Source organism: Notothenia rossii, assembly GCF_949606895.1.
Source record: "Notothenia rossii genome assembly, chromosome: 10".
NCBI classification, from domain to species: Eukaryota; Metazoa; Chordata; class Actinopteri; order Perciformes; family Nototheniidae; genus Notothenia; species Notothenia rossii.
In genome coordinates, this window is record NC_136908.1 from 50,593,306 (window position 1) to 50,611,022 (window position 17,717).

Below are 17,717 nucleotides of genomic sequence, written 5' to 3' on the forward strand. Positions count from 1 at the left end.
TTGGTGTGCAGCTAAGCCTTTCTCATTTCGCATTATTCCCACATTTTACCGGTAGATAACTTAATGAGACTGCTGCGAGGAGAATTAAAATGTTTCCAATCATGATGGTGGTTATGATGATGATATTAACAGTGATTCCCCCATTGTCCCCTCAGCTGCTGCTGGAGCATCTGGAGTGCCTTGTGTCCCGACACGAGCGGTCGCTCCGCATGACGGTGGTCAAGCGGCAGGCTCAGTCCCCCTCGGGGGTCTCCAGCGAGGTTGAGGTCCTCAAAGCACTCAAGTCCTTGTTCGAACACCATAAAGCCCTAGATGAGAAGGTAAGGCTCCATTGGTGACTTTATAGGATTTATACCTTAAGACTTATTTTTGTTTTTGTACATTTTGGAACTTGTTCATCATAAAGTGAGTAGTTATTTCTTTGACCAGGGGTGATGTGATTGGATAACTCACAAGAGGGCTATATTATCTTTATACACTTTCTTTTCTGCGCTCCTGCTTAAACAAAATTTGTTTTCTTGCACCGTGTCCATATAAATTGATTGGATGAATGTTGAGTTAGTTTCATAAACAATAAAAAAAAGTCTCCATTGGAGCAGCTTTTTTAATTTCAAGGTGTCTGCCCAAGAGGCAAGCACATAAGTATTAGGAATCAGCCTGTTGGTTGTTTGAATCTGCAATTAAAACTATAATTAAGGATCTACTATCAGATTTTACATTTTAGTTGGCTCAATAAACAAAGCGGCAGAAAAAAGAATCTAAAAAGATTTTTTTTTTTTTTTATTAATCTTGGGGCTTATTGGAAGAAACTCAATACCCTTAGCATTACAAGTGAATACCAAGTCGTAAAATCATCAAAAGTAAACAAATTAGAAAACACATGATATCAAGCTTACATTTTTCATGGTATACAGTATAGATATTTAAGATTAATTAAGCAGCACCAAACCAAACGCATGTCTCCTCTCATATTGTTATAGGTAGGTATTTGGTTGGAAGGCATACTGTAAAGTTGCCTTCCAACCAAATTGACAACCAATCATTTAAATATTTCATTGGATTTTATATTTTGTGATATTTTCCAAATGTGTGTAATCATTCTGTAGATTCCAACCAAGCGTTCCTACTGCCTCCTCACAGCCTGCTGATGTATGACATAAACCCCCTGTGTGATATCATCGGCAGCTCTGTAATCCATTCATCTTCTCCTCTAAAAGCCTTCATTTATAAAGCATGCCCAACCACATGCTGTTCGGCGAAATAAAAGCTGTCTTGGGCGGCAGGGGGTCCGTCCCGCCCCGGACCCCGGACCCCGGCTCACTTCTAATCAAGGATCAAGCTCCTCTGAGATCCGGCATCCTATTGGGAGGTGCGCGGACATCCAATAGGTGCGAGGGATTGCTCAATCACAGCCGACAGAATCCCTGAAGAAGACGCTATGAGTTCACAGAGGAACTTAGGAGGGGATATATCCTCGCAGCTTTTAAAGCAATAAAAGCCTAAAAAATGCTGCTTTGAAGCCACAACAAAGTGATATTGTCAGGCTGAGGGGTCGTATGCTCTGTTAACCCCTCATTGCCTTGACTGGATTTTTTGCAATGGGAGCGTCTGATCTGTCAGACCCTTTGCTGTCAGTCTTAAGATAATTCAAGAGTAAATATATATATATATAAGGGCTGTCAGTCGATTAAAATATCGCGATTAATCGCATGATGTCCATAGTTAATCGTGATTAATCGAAAACTAATCGCACATTTTCTATCTGCTCTAAATGTACCTTAGAGGAATATTGTTCAAGTTTTTAATACTCTTATCAACATATGAGTGGACAAATATGCTTTATGCAAATGTTTGTTTATTATCATTGGAACAATGACAAATATTCTCCTGAATATTCTCAACACAACAACCTGGAGCCTCTCTCTCTCTCTTACACTCTCTCCCAACCCTGTCTACTTCTTTGCATTGAGCCAGTTGCTCAAACAGACAAGCCTGTTTACAGTTGTCGGCGAAATGCCGCTCCTCTGTCTTCATACCATGCTTGAGACTGAAGTTCCCATAGAGTCAAAATAATGCGCTGTGATGTGCAGTCGACACGTTGGATGCGATCCGAATTATCTAACGCAGCCCCTCGTCCTCCACAATGTTAAGCTGTAGCCACCCATTTAGCTATCGCTGTTGTTGTCCAGGCGTCTCCCCGGCAAACTTTCAAGCGTGGTCTGCCGCAAGCGAGCGGCAGGAGCGGGGCTGTCAGCATCAGCTGTGTGCTTGGCTTGCTGTTTAAAACACCTTTTTTTGTATCCATATCTCTCGCTAGAATCTTCCACCATCCAACTAACATCAACAACAACGTCAAGCCTTTGGGCTCTGAAACTACGGGGCGGGCCGAGGACAAATGCACATGCGTTAATCGCAAATTGAAATAATTAGTGGCGTCAAAAAATTGCCTTAACTTGACAGCCCTAATATATATATATATATATATCCTGGTAAATCTTGATCCATTTTGGTTTTCCACTTTTTTCCTCCAGGTACGAGAGAGACTACGGGTGTCACTGGAGAGGGTTTCCGCCTTGGATGAGGAGCTCACAGCAGCCAATCAGGAGGTAGGAGCTGCCACAGCTGGTTTTATTTAAGATAAAAAATGTGGAATATTCAAATCTCAATCAAGTTGAACTCATAGTTCTTTTAACAAATGCCAAGTAGCGCACAGGTTGTTTTCATTCTAAAATATAGAATTTAAATTTCACTAGAATATTTGTTTTAGATTATTGTGAGGAAGGTGCAAAAATATTCAGACACAAAGTGCAAGTAAAAGAACTGAAACTATGAAAAGCAACAAAAGAGCTACTACCAACACAAACAATTGAAATACATGAACAGCATTTGTATCAGGATGTTCAAAGTATATATAATTGAACATGACATGTATCAGAAAGAATTGGAAACCAATAAATAACATAAAATAAATTGAATAAAAATGTCAGACAATGCCAGAAGTAAATGTATACACGTAAGTAAAAAGCAAGCCTTAAAAAGAAAATATATATTTGCAAAATTATTGAATTAAAATGCTGTTGCTGTACATGTAAACATGCGTCCAAATTCCAACTCACAGAACAAATGTACACAGGTATGTACTGCTTGTGTATGCGGAAGGACATCTGTAACATACTGTGAAGTTTTTATTTAAATGTTGTATCAACCCACCCACTTGCTTTAACCACACAGGGAATATAACAAAATAAGATGGTGCATACCTGTATGTGGCTGAGGCGTATAGCTGACAGGAGAGTGGACTTTTGCAATGGTGGCCTAACTCCCCCCCTCCCAGCCCTGAGAACAGCGCCTGCACTGCAGACACTCATGTTCCAGATGAGGGGGGGGGGGCCTCAGGCTGGCACTTCACAGCCTGTCAGACATGCCAGTCTGACACTCCGGCCTAGAATAAAAGTGGAGAAGGAGAGGAAAAGGAGAGGAGAAGGAGAGGAGAAGAGAAAGGGGAGAGAAAATCAGCTTGGGAAAGGTTGGGTAGAGGCGTGCGGAGTGGGTGGAAGGACAGACAGAGGAGGAAATGCAAAAAGAGCAAGGACAGAAATAGAGACGGCAGGTGGGAAGCAGCGGCAGATTGTGGGTGTGTGTGTGTGTGTGTGTGTGTGTGTGTGTGTGTGTGTGTGTGTGTGTGTGTGTGTGTGTGTGTGTGTGTTAATGAGTGGGTCAGAGGAACACGGCTGACAAGGTGTGCAGATGAGAGGAAGGTCCGAGAGGCAAACTGTTCTTTGGTTTTTCGATAGTTGCTTTAGGGTATGAGTTCAAGGCTGCAGACAAATTAAGCACTTTGTCTTTTAAAGATTATTATTATTTAGGATTATTGAGGTACTGCAGATGTAATTAATGTGCCTCTAGATACTTCCCCCTGTGCGTTATTGTGATGTTGTTGCATTCAGGCCTTATAAAGGGGGCTACAGTGAGAAATACCTAACTTCATTACCAAGTTTGAAATCAAATAAAAAAAAAAAAATTAAAACGGTTGTTTTTGCCAAATCAACATGAATCCCAGATGGTATGATTATAAGAAACTATTTGTATAAATAAAACATATGTATGCATCACTTTTTAGGCCTTCACATTGTGGTGGGAATTTATTTATAAATGAAAAGGCGCATTCTGGAAGTTTAGGGAGTTAGGGAGGCCATATCAGGATGTTGAATGTCATACTGTTGGTGCACATAGAGTGTAATAACTAACAACATTGCAACACATCTTCTTAATAAGGAATTTTCCCAATCTTAGTTAAGAAGTGTGAGAAGTAGTATATATAGATAAACATTAGCAAATAAGAATCACAGAATGATATTCTTAAAGGTCCCATGTTATGGCCATTTCTACTGATCATAATTCCATTGTTGAGGTCTACTAGAATATATTTATATTGTGCAATTTTCCAAACTCATATTGGTTTCTCATACAGCATCTCTGTATAGTAGAGCTCCGCGGACGTAACGTAGATTGGTCCAAATGGACCAATCCGCGGAGTCGTTACATTACGTCAATATACCCAAATACGTCACTATACCCGAGAAGTAAACAATGGAAAAAGAGAAATCTCCAACGAGGCGTTCTGGGGCAGCATAGACAGGTATTTTCTGTGTTAGAGTTGTACTTGCTACAGGTTGTACTTTGAGGGTTTGTGACTCTGCAGACCGTTTACATGCAGAAAAAGCTACATAACACACAAGGGGATGGGTAATAACCAGAAAAGCATGACATGGGACCTTTAAAGTAAGTAAGTGAGTGTAATATCTTTCTATTACATACATCTTCTACTGTGCATATCACTATTTAAACATGTTGAATTAAAAATAAATACCATAAGAAGCACCATCCAACTCAGTAAACACCTTATAATGTCATCTTAACTTGATGATTTTGCAACAGTCACGATTGTAACTTAGATTCTGTACGATCAGAAAGGGAGGACATTTTAGAAAAGTAAAAAAATAATATGACAGGCTGCTTGTTCCTAAAGCATTTATCTTTTACAGCTTCATGAGAACGTCTGCTTTTTAACTGTAAAGTACCTGCCAGACATCTCAGTGGAGGGTGTAGCACTTTGTGGGGTTTCCTCACATTGCACAGGTTAGAGACTGTACATGTGATCGCCTCAAGTGAACAGTTAGCAGTACAGCTGTCAGAGCGGAGGACAGATGAGGGATTGGAACTCCAGGCAGTGAAACAGGATTTCAGAAGAAAAGCCACACTTCAGAGGCTCCGGGGAGGCGGAGCGGTAATTGATTTGTGATGGAGGTCTGAGTCCCCACGGGGGGTTTGACAACGTCATGATGCCAGATGTAATCAGTGACCTCTGACCTCTCAAACTCATGGGTGTTTAAGTGGCCACCAGCTGATTACTGCTGCTGATTGCAATCTGATATTACGGAACAAACTGAAATACCCACTGTGTTGGAATCTATCTGAAGATAAACTGTTCAATTAACTGCTCAACAAACTGTTTATAGGGGACAGTGGATATTAATCAACACTGTGACCCTTTTTGTAAAACTAACATGTAAACGTGCTACAGCTAATTTTCACCCAAAGTCTCTTGACAATTAGAAAGAGATAAAATAATAATGGGATAAACACTATAAAAGTATTTTATTAAGCAATGTTTGTTCATTGTTGAGTCCAACAATATTCTTTATTTAAAGCCCTTGAAAGCCTTATTTCCCATGATAAATATGACTTAATGATATTGAATATTCATGACCGAATAGGCAAAAGTACATACAATGTTTTCATTTAATCAGAGATTAAAGTTTAAAAAGTCAGTTTGATTGACATGAGAAGCCTGTTGATACGAGCAACCAACCCAACAACTGTTTTCAGATTTGATTTAAATACTATAATAATTATAATAATAATAATATTAATAAATTATTTGACATTAGAGGAGCTCAGAAAAACAGCAGATTTAGAAATCTTTCATGCAAAATAAACAAGACTGTGTGCGGAAAAGAGCTTTTAAAACAAATCTTGAAGTTTTACGTTAAAGTGATTTACTAAATTTCTTGAGAAAAATTAATTAGATTTGATTACTATTTTTTTTTAAAGTAAGACAGCCATGAGATCACATCTCTATGTAAGATGGAAGACATTGTCGGAGATAACATTTTCTTTTTTTATCTTGCCTGATCTAATCCCGAGTGATAGCTCTCATCTTTTACAAAGGAAACCCCAGGTGACACAGGCTCAGACAAAAACAGAATGAACTCCTTTTCCTCCTAAATAAGAAGTATTTCAGGACTTGTGTATATATGTCTGTGAATATTTGTGTACATGCATTTGCTCCAAAGTGCATGATTGATTGTAATTTAAGCGCCTAGCAACATACTCCCAGCTCTCACCTTGACAAAATCGATTTTTCATACTCTGAGAAACTCCCCCAAAACCCCCCCTTCATTCCTCTTCACATTTGTCCAATCTCTCTTTCATCACATTACCTCAGACAGTCCTCTCCACCCAACACAGAAGTGCTAAGGAAAGATAAGGAAATCACGAAGCGGTGCAGTAAAAAGGCCCGACTCGTGCTACTTGTCCTCCGTCAGATGTCTGCCTTTTGATGAGAGGTAGATCAACCACATAAAAAAAAGAAATTATAGGCGCCATGTTCATTTTGCATCAAACTTCTCCTTCTTTGTACTTTCAGAGCTGGAGATGCGTCTCCAGCTCATTTGTTGTACCTTTCTGTGAGGGGTGGGGTTAGTGTTTGATCTGTGAGGTGGAGAAATTACCAACACTCTCAGAATAATGATACAGAAACATAAGTATGCCCAGAGTTAACCCTGTGCCTTTTGTATGGGAGATATTATTCCTTCATTGTCCCGCCTTTCAAAATTCATGACAATGCCATGTCTGTAAAATCATTTTAGGATTTGAGTTCAAACCAAATTATGTCAAAGTGACTCAAGGTCATTTTAACAGTCTCATTGAATTCCCTCCCTTCCTATGGAGGTGCATATTTGTATGCGTTTTTGAACAAAGCTGACTTTCCAGTAACTGTAATGTCAACTCCTTTTTAAAACAAACTGTATCAATACTGCTTGGAAAGACCTTTTTAAGAAAATAGAACAACAGAGGAATAACATGCAGATTTTTAGAGTCCTGGGGTTTTCAGAGATTTAAGTGTTTCCAAAGCTATTGGAAATGTATGGAGTGGAGGAAGCATGATGCAGCTGTAACTACATCATGCTAGCAGTACAGAATATACACTATCGTTTGTATTAGCTGTTGTGTTCTGGAGTTTGCTACTGTATAGCTATTGCTGAACCCATTAGTGGACTAATGGATTAGTTGGTGGAAAGACTCAATAATCTCCAGCTATTTTAAATATTGATTCAATAAATTGTTCAAGCAGATTGGCAGTAACTGATGTTTCCAGATGCCCAAATATGGAGCTGCTTTTTCTCTGTTTGATTTCATTTTAACGGGAATATCTTTGGGTTTTGACTGACAAACAAAATATTTGAAGGCATCTCTTTGAGAAACTGGGATGGGCATTTTTCACACTTTCATACATGTTAAGGCAAAACCAAAACTTATAAAAAATAGTCCTTCGTGTCAGACCTGCTTACTGTACCTCTTTCATTCAGTTTTTCAGATTATGATAACGCAATGTAAGCGTTGTTACTCAATTGTTAATTCTATGTTACAAGCCAACATTCACTAAAAACCAAGGGAAAAGAGATAGACTAACTGACTGCCACAAATTGCAAACAAAAGTATATCCTGAGGTTCTAGGGAAGTGAGGCTGTGTGATAAAGCAAAATACTGTAGTGTTATTCAAATATGCGTTGAAGTAAGAGGAGGGTGTCTCACAAGAAGTTGACATTTTTGCTCAGTTACAATGATTTGTCTCAATCCCACAAGTGTCATGTTCTTGAAAGTCTTATTTTGGAAAGTAAGAGAGGCACCACAAAGTCTCAGGGTCGTCAAGTTATTTATTAGAGACAAGTAGCGGCCAAGTCTTTCCCTTCCTGGCGATGAGGAGAGCGATAATCACATGGTGTCAGTTGAGGAAAAGGCTACTGTAATTACGGTTGTTGTCGGTCACCCCTCTGACAGCATTATGACTTAAGGACAGTATCTTAAGGTAGTGAAACGAGACACTCTGTCCACACAACATGATAATTACAGTGATTGTATCAGTGCTCATGTTCTTCAGCTTCATGCCGCTTAAAGCCATCTTCCATACATTCCTGTAGAGAGGGACATACTGTCATTAACTGGTGTTACACAAGAACAGTTATTGATGCTGATTTCATGTTCATGATGTTTAAACATGTTCTGCTTGTGTCACAAAGCCACATTGAAGGAAATGCAATAACACATATTAAACCGTTTTTATCTCGGCTCTCTTTAACTGCAACATAAACTTTGTGTGTCTATTTCTGCTCTAATCTGTGTTCTTGTTGCCGTCCCGCAGATAGTGGCCTTACGGGAACAAAATGCTCACATTCAGAGAAAAGTGGCTTCCGGGGACGGAGAGGACATACTGGAGGGCAGTGAGGCTCAACAGAGTCTCCATGGCAAGGTGAGACCTCTCTGACCACACTGATAAAATATATTTTATGTTTTAAACATATCAATGGACAAATCTGTTTTATTCCCTTACTTTGGCGGCAGTGTAGGAGGAGAGTCTTTTTACCATTTGGCATTTGTCAGCAGACTGGAGTTGGTAAAGCTCAGTATCAATTTAACAAGGCAAAAAAGTTGATTATTAAGCTCACATAGCAGATATAACACAAAATGAAATCTGTTTATCAAACAGGCATTTTACCAATTTGGTTTGCCAAATGTACCCAGTACAAGAAACTACCATAAACCTCATAACTAGTAGAACAAAAATCTTACATTTTAGACTGACTAGTACAATTGTCAAAAATGTGTGTTAATATGTCTCAAACTAGTTGATCTTTTCATTCGTCTAAGTAGGAGCTTAAAATAGGAACACAATAAAAAAATGTTATTCCTGAACAGGACAAGACATACAAGCGACACAATGTATTTGCTATTCTCAATTCATTGGACATAAACCTTAAATTGTCACTATGGATCTGGATGCATTGAAAATCTTTTTTTTTAAATAATGTATATATGCACAATATCAAAAAAGCTCATATTTATTTATCTTTTAAAGATTAGGTCTAACTTTTAATTTATTTTCTTCAAGTTACCTCAAAGTCAAAATCACAGTTTATTGGTATTACACACTGCTCAATGCGTTCCTTCTGGTGTTTATTTGCCAGTATAAAATCTTAAAAAGGTTTCCATACATTCAGCCCTGCTGGTTGTGAAGGTGACCCACAGCGAGAAGTCACCTCAGCACTCTGATATTATGCAGCAGCACACGTGGACCTGCATAGCTGAATACAAATCTCTCTCTGGTTATTAATTTATAGACAGAGGAGTAACTGCTTCCACATTAACAAAACTGACACCACATGAGAGCCCAAAACAGCTGACCCCAAATCCCACAGCAGAAATCCTTCAAAATGCAGACACAGCATCTACATGTTACACGGGATACCTGGGTGGATCAATGGAGAGGCTTTGATGACTTACTGGAGGGGGAGAGTTGGGGGAAGAAAGTCAGGTGATGGCTAGAAAATTAAGTCAAAATGTACTTGAGATGTAGATGAACAGCTGCAATGTGTTGAGGTGAGATGGGGGATCAGATACAAAATGATATCATTTTAAGGTGACACTTGAAATGATAGAGACACTTGCAAATGACAATGGAGTACAAAACGTAAACTGAATTTTAAACTGAAAAGACGAGATTTAAAACCTTAAACAATTATATCTGAATCTGAAAACATAAAATCTTTAAAAAAAATACCTCAAATATTGTATTTTATATGAAAGTAAAAAATGAAAATGATAACTACCGCTATATTCAAAAGGTCGAAACAATATTCAAATTGAAAAAAAATTCAAACATTTTTATATTGAACTCCCAGTTTCATTTATTTCTTTCAAATGATCAAAACTATTAACTTAGATTTAGTTCTATATAGTAAATAATGATGAGAATATATAATCAGACCCCTTTAACTAAAATATAATTTGAATTAGAATTGAAATCAAACATTTTTACTATACTTAACAAGTCATTGCTGATAAGAGGAAACCATAAAGTGCATCTTTGGATGGAAGGGGAAAACAGAACTGAATTGACAGCGGCTGTCATCAAGGAGAGGAGCGTGGACGCAGAAGTGAACGTCTCCCCTCTCCATCCCACGTGTCCTTCAGGTGTCATTAATGTGACAGGCGGAGAGGGCTGAGTGAGAGGGGGGGCAGGAGTCAGAGTGAAGAAAGCTAAGCTCATGAGGAGCGTATTGACCCATGGAGCTCTCAGACCTTCAGCACAGACCTGGATCTGCTGATAAGCAACTAATGCAGTGTGACAGACAAAGCCCGCTTCACCATTTTCATTTTTTATTCGGTAAACATCCAGCAGGTCCTGGAATATTTGTATCGAACATCACTCTTATAGAACAGATTGACTGGCTTACTCTACACCTAACTGAAGCAAAAAGAGAAAATGATAGTTATATAGAGGTAGATTTCCTTAGACATTGTGCCAAACCAAAAGTTGTAAATGTTAAATAACATATTCACAAATGCTTTTGATTGACTCGTTGGTTTGAACAGTATTCACATTTGTTTTATATTTGAGTGAGTTACTGTCAAATAAACCCCACTGAAAAATAGGCCTCTACCAATGGGAGGGTCAGCAGTTATCCCCAGCCAAATTTTGCAGAAACAAAATATATTTGCTCATGTGGGTGTAAAACTTCTCTCAGGTAATACAAAAAGAGAACATTCAAACTATGTGTTATGAAGCAGGTGTTTAAAATGTTATAGGACTAAATTAATATTGTTTCCGCATTTGCAAAATGTATCCTCTGTGGGACAGTTAAGATATTTTTACAATAAAATCTAGTTAAAGCCTATAAATTGGCTCTTTTTATGAGAGTGCCGGGGCAGTGATATTCAAATCGGTCGTCTGATTTAGTGGGTCTCGTTCCCTGCCCGGGTTTATCATTGATCACAGGCAGCAGGCAGAGGACCCAATTAGATTTGCCCTCACAGATGGATGGCCGAGGACAGGCAGCTGGGCCTGAAACACCAGAGAGACAGAGAGAGAAATCACTATACTCAATCTTTCCACTTGCTTTACCATAATTACATTTGACCTTAAAGACCAAGTGTTGCTATTTAAAAAGCGTTTAGTTTAGCTGAATATCACAGAGTTGTTTTCTGATGCCTCAAACCCTTCCTCAAGTCAGATCTTTCTAGTTTCCCCATCATTAATCTACCTCATGCAGAGACCCGTGCAGTGAGAACTCAGCGAAACCTAATCATATTTCTAATGCAAGTGTCAAAGCAATTTCTCCAATGGAGTCTGGAGTGATTCTCAGTCGTCTTTGTCACCATCTGAAATCAAAGCAGGGGCAGAGTCGGCTCCCTGACATGAATTTATTAGAGTGCTAATGTGTGTACCTCTCAAAAGAAGAAATAGCATCTGAAGTAGCAGCAAGGCTGATTTCTCAAGGCTTACTTGAAGCGAGAGCATCACAAGAAATCAGAAATTAGTTTTCCACCTGGTTAATTTCCACATGCTAATGTAAGTTAAATACCTATTTCTAGAGTTGGATGTTCAGTTACTTTTAACTTTTAGTTTCAATGTGGATAAAACAGGTTTTCAATAGAGAAATCTGTAAGAAAAAGTGCTGTTCGTGGTATACTTTAAAGCACTAGATGTTAACTTGGTTTAGTGCATTTAAGTGTCCTATACCAAATAATAACAAGCCAAGCATGCACATATTCATCAATGAACACTGCAGCAGCAACAAAGACACTGAAGATGACACTAAAAACCAAGATGAGGACTCTGTAACTGTGTTTTTTTTTGTTTTTTCTATTAACATTTTTTATTTGATCTCATACAGTAGTTGTATGACTTTTTTCGTTATTTGTATTACTTTAAGCCTGATGTATAATAACTTATTTCCCTCAAACATGTTTTATTTATTCGGGAAAAAATTACGACTTTAATCTTTTAAAATATTCAGACTTTTTATTTGTGTTTTTACTCGATTCAAAAAATGATGACAACTACTTTTTCTTAAAATACCATGATTCTGTAAAAAAAAAATACTAAAATGATTACAACTTGTTGATAGTACACTTTGGACTCAATTCACAAATTATAACCAATTTCATCTTTAAAATAATATTACTTATCTATTTCGCCTTTTTAACATCTTTAAGAAATACAGTTGCCAGATTCCTGAATAAGCTTTTTGTCCAGCTAAAGCTAAAGGTTGCTCCTCTCTCCCCAGCGTCTGTCCAACGGCTCTCTGGAGTCGGTGCACGATGCGGGTCAGGTGGTGGAGCTGCAGGACCTGCTGGAGAAGCAGAACTACGAGCTGGCCCAGATGAAGGAGCGCATGTCCTCCCTCTCGTCCCGGGTCTCCGAGGTGGAGCAGGAGCTGGAGACGGCCCGGAAGGACCTCATCAAGTCGGAGGAGATGAACCACAAGTACCAGAGGGACATCAAAGAGGTTACAGCACACACAGGCTGGGGACAGGGAGAAGCGCGCACACACACACACACACACACACACACACACACACACACACACACACACACACACACACACACACACACACACATACACACACATACACACACACATACACACACACACACACACACACACACACACACATACACACACATACACACACACATACACACACACATACACACACACACACATACACATACACACACATACACACACACACATTTGCAGGGGAATAATGTTTGCAAGAGAGACATCAAAGACAGCAGTGGCCTAAAAAAAGCTTCTATTTGCATATGCTCTCACAATCCCTATTCATGTGTTCCTCACACACACAAACACATAGTTTAAGGCACTTTTTTAAAGTACACAATTATTAAAAAGCCTGTTTCATACAGTTATACAAATATGCAATAAAAATACCAACAGTTAAGATAAGAGATTCTAAAAACCACAAAACAAGAACAAACACTGAAGCATAGAAAAAAAATGTGTAGCCATACAAAATGGGGTTTAAATGAACTATATATCATTTATAAGCCCTGTACCTTGCAAGAATATTGCTATTGGAGATCATACATTTTCCGTATGCACTCCTTAGGAGAACCTCTAAGCACATGTGATAGTGTCTCCAATGGCAAAATGTCATACGTTTTTCATGCCATGCTAAAATATGGGGGGCTCTTCATCCGATTAGTTTAGTAGAAATACCGAAGTGTAGGAATACTCTATTAAAAGTAAAAGTCCTGTATTAAAAATGTTACATTGTACAAAGTATTGGCCTCTTAATGTACTTTAAGTGCCAAAAAGTACTCATTCAGCAGATTGGCCCATTCACAATCATATATCTGAATCTACAAAGTAACTAAGGGTACCGCATACATGTAGTGAAGTAAAAGTGAAATATTGTAGTGGAAGTACAAATTAGGAAAGAATTATATTTAAGTACAGTACCTGAGTGAACCTACTTGGTTATTTTACACCACTGCCAGTAGGCAACCTACAGTATACACATCTCAATGACACACAATGAAACAAGCAGCTACCACTGTTTGAATCTCAAGCACCATTTCAATCTAGAGTGTGGCAATGTAAAGCACCAAAACAGACAGTTTAATGCCACTTTACGGGATGAATGAGACTGTTTGTGTCATACAGTGCAATTAAGGAGCCCAATCACAAGCCCATTCAGTGGTCGTCAGTTTGAATGCCAGTGAAGAGGACTGAATATGAATACACGCTGATATATAGCCCTCGGCTAGAATTGCTATTGATTGCTAACATTGCAGGCAGACATGATGATTGTGGCCTGGTAAATACGGCCTTATCAGACCAACCCAGTGTTATTACCTCCTCTGAGAGCAGCAGTTTGTTCAGCTCTACGTGGTTTTAAAAAACACAGGCGCATGGGTGTGCGTCATTCAGGAAATGAACTCTCAGAGCTTCAGAGATAATGTTGCCCTCATGTTTCATGGCAGCAGTGTGAGATTGTGATTTCTAATTTATTAAGCTTTATTGTTTATCATTTGGTGTTTGACATGTTTCTGGTGTAGATTATACTGTCATGTTATACATAGAGCTAATCTGATAACAAAAACTTCATTGCAGCACCGCTTTGTGTTTACATACAAGAACAAAAGTTATTTGTCCACAAACCATGCTGTAATTAAGCTTTAGAGCAGTGAGAATTAATCCTTCTGTGAGTATTAAACCTATAATTACCTTGTTTTTTAAATGTGCTACACAAAAACTTCCCTTACCTAGAATCCGAGCCACATACATCTCAAATATAAAGCTGAAATATGAAACACACTGTGCAGCAATCAGAAACATACTCTTCAAAATACTTAACACTGGAACAAATTGCCCAAATAGTTTTAAGAATGCTCTCATCTTTGTTTGCATATTTCCGTTTTGCTCTGATTGCTCTGACTATGTGTGTCTGCATGCAGGCCATGTGTCAGAAAGAGGACATGGAGGAGCGCATTGTGACTTTGGAAAAACGCTACCTGAGCGCCCAACGAGAGTCCACCTCCGTGCACGACATCAACGACAAACTGGAGAACGAGTTGGCCAATAAGGAGGCGTTCCTCAGACAGGTCTGTATAATGCAAGAAAATGTTTATAAAGTCCATGTGGGTGAGAGAGAGGGTCAGTGGGAGCATCCATACTTGATCATGACATGGCAATCCTTAGAAGTTTTTCAAAATACAGTTTTTTTTTCACATTGTTGCTTCACAAAAAAGTTATGGGTCCAGGTGGCTGAAATGAAATGGACCAATCAGAGCTGAAATGCCTGACATGTTTCCATATAATATAACTGGATTCAGAAAGTAATTAAACATGCAAGCAGCTGGTTGTGCTTCCTGACAGTTAACAAAGCCCATAGAGGTTTGTCAATGAGAAAACCTCTTGACATTGTGTCAAATAAGGTCAGAGGAAATTACATCGGGAAATCATTTTGATGGTTTTTATAAGCAGATGCTCACGGCTGAAAGTCTTCTTTTTAACTTATGAAATGCTGAGCAATACGAACAAACAATGACACAGATTTATTCGCCTTTTGATGATTCTTCGTGATTCATCGCAGCCAATTAGACAAATTGCCTGGCCACAGAAGACTGAGTGACATTTTCATGAGCGCCGGCTTAAGCACCAGCTGAGTTCTGGGAGGATAGAAAGAATGTCACTCTAATATGAGCAGAGGACACCATGAGACACGAAAGCACCCTTTGACTTTGCTGTGAAGAAAGTTGCAAAGACACACAGAATTAACTCTGTTAACGCAATAGGATGATATTTTGCGAAATAAAATGTATTGCGGCGAGTTACATTATCAAATTTGCTCTCATATAGTCCAATAAATATAAATAGATTCCTAAATGAAGGCTACAGCCAGCACATGTTAGCTTAGCACGATGAAAAGAAACGGGGGAGACGCCTAGCTTGACTTAGTCCAAAGTTATCAGAATCTGCCTTTGAGCACTTAAAGCTCACAAATTAACACAGTATGTCTTTTTTATTCAATCCATACACAAACTGAAGTGTTATGTTGTTACCAAAGAACAGCGTAGTCATTTCCAGGCTTTATTCTAACTTAAGCTAACTTGCTTTTTGCTAACCTAGCCCCATTTATTTTCCTCACGGACGGCAAAAAAAGTCAGAGATTATAGAATTTTAAATAAAAACAATTATCGTGGCTTGATATTGAGTAAGAAAATGTTTTTATGAACCACACAGCTTCTGGTCTTCCAAAACCCAACCAGCAAAAAGACGTGGTGCAGGCACGAAACATACTGCCAATAGAAATGCATTGCTTTTAAAATCGTTCTGTGTGACACGAAAAAAAGGGGGAAATCGTGTTGGTGAACACGAATCAATAGATTACATTTCGTGACTTTAACATGAAATGCCATCATACTTGTCAACCCTCCCGATTTTCGCGGGAGACTCCCGATTTCATTGCCCTCTCCCGGTTTCCTCCCGGGGTCATATTTCTCCCGCATTTCTCCTGATTTCTGACAAAATCACATTTACACACGACTGTTTCCACTCGGACTTTAATACAGCTACACCATTGTTTGGTTTCCATGGTAACACGTCTCTTTAGTAGCACGCGCAACACAAAGTCTGAGAGGGTGAGGCAGATATTCACAGAAAACAGAACAAGAATCGACAACTGCTCACTCCTTTCCTGTAAAATACAGGTCCAGCCCACACATATGCTCCATCAAGGACGGTGCTACAGGCCAGTGCACTTACAACTACAGTAAGCATTTTAATGTTAATCTAACAGCTCCGGCGATCCACTAGCACACACACCCCCCCCCTCCCCCCCCCAATTTTGCATTTTTAAATGCTCCCGATTTCTGAGGTCTAAAGGTTGGCAAGTATGAATACCATGAGACTGGGTTGAACTGGCTGCTGACCCAAGCAACACATTCACCATGCGTCTAGGAACCTACTCCGGAAATAACCTCCAAAGCCTTTGGGTTCAGCTTCTTCTACCAAACAGAAACACACTTCCTCCTCGCTGGCTGTGTGACGAGTTTACTTGTTGATTTGCCAGAAATTGAACTAGTCTGCCGGTGTTTGAGGATGGGAAAAAAGGCAAAAATAAAGATGGATGGAAATGCACCTAGGGGGGAGATCGGAAGCAAAAATACACTGTCATGCTTTCACAGTGTCATCTTAGAAAACATCACACAATACAACACACCGCTGGATGACTCCAGTCTAATTGCTTATTGAGCTGCCAGTCCTGATGCTTTTGGGAGCAGAGCATCTGGCGCTGGAGGGAAAGGCTGCCAATCCAGCCCCAAAAAAAGAGTCTTTAAAGTGATCAGAGCCCGAGGAAGGCAGAGAAAAAAGTCTCGACACGCAACAGGGAAATAAAAAGTTCTTGTTGGCAGCGTCACAGTGCATGCTGGGATTCATTTCCACCTTCTAATCTATTTGAATGCTTAATAAGGGCAATTACCGGTTTCTGCTGACTAAAAGTTGCCATTGTCCATCTTGGCAAGTGCCGGGCTGCTGCTATTCTCACTCTGTCATGGTGCTATTTTAGAGAAGGGTTGAGGCTCGCTGCCAATGCCTTCAGTAGCCAGTCCTCCTACGAAAGATATCTGTGATTCTATTTCTACCAGGCCATGACGCTCTGCTGACATTATAAAGATAAACACACATTCACAGAAGTCTTTTTTATTTATAAAATGGCTGGTATAAGGTGAAGAAAACACAAATATCATATGATACAGTATTCTCAATTTAACTTCACGGAAATGCTGGCATTTATTTTAAACAAGCTATTGAAAAATACTACTTATTTCTACTTTCAACTCTTTTACAATAGCCATCATATTTTGGTAAGAAATCTCCTTGTTTCTTTTATATTTTCTAGTTTTATTTGATTTCTGTGCTTATTGCTGTAATTGCAAGCTCATCACTTATGCAAATACATAAGGGTTAACATTTTAAATAACAAAGCGAGCACACTAATAAAATCAAATAAGTACACATCCATGGTAAAAACATTTTTTTTGTGCAAGAAAAATGAAAGAA

At 39.0% G+C, this 17,717-nt stretch overlaps 1 protein-coding gene across 11 annotated transcripts in view; it reads left to right on the forward strand.

Annotated features, from left to right (window-relative positions):
- The window catches only part of ppfia2 (PTPRF interacting protein alpha 2), a 172,587-nt gene that overhangs the window by 124,587 nt on the left and 30,283 nt on the right, over positions 1-17,717 (forward strand). For 10 of the 11 annotated variants that reach the window (XM_079653371.1, XM_079653377.1, XM_079653373.1 and 7 more), the window contains 5 exons: positions 156-320; positions 2,532-2,606; positions 8,486-8,593; positions 12,411-12,632; positions 14,609-14,755. In XM_079653371.1, coding sequence (XP_079509497.1) covers positions 156-320; positions 2,532-2,606; positions 8,486-8,593; positions 12,411-12,632; positions 14,609-14,755 — 717 coding nt within the window. The remainder of the gene's footprint in view (positions 1-155; positions 321-2,531; positions 2,607-8,485; positions 8,594-12,410; positions 12,633-14,608; positions 14,756-17,717) is intronic. The other variant, XM_079653375.1, reaches the window with a different exon arrangement.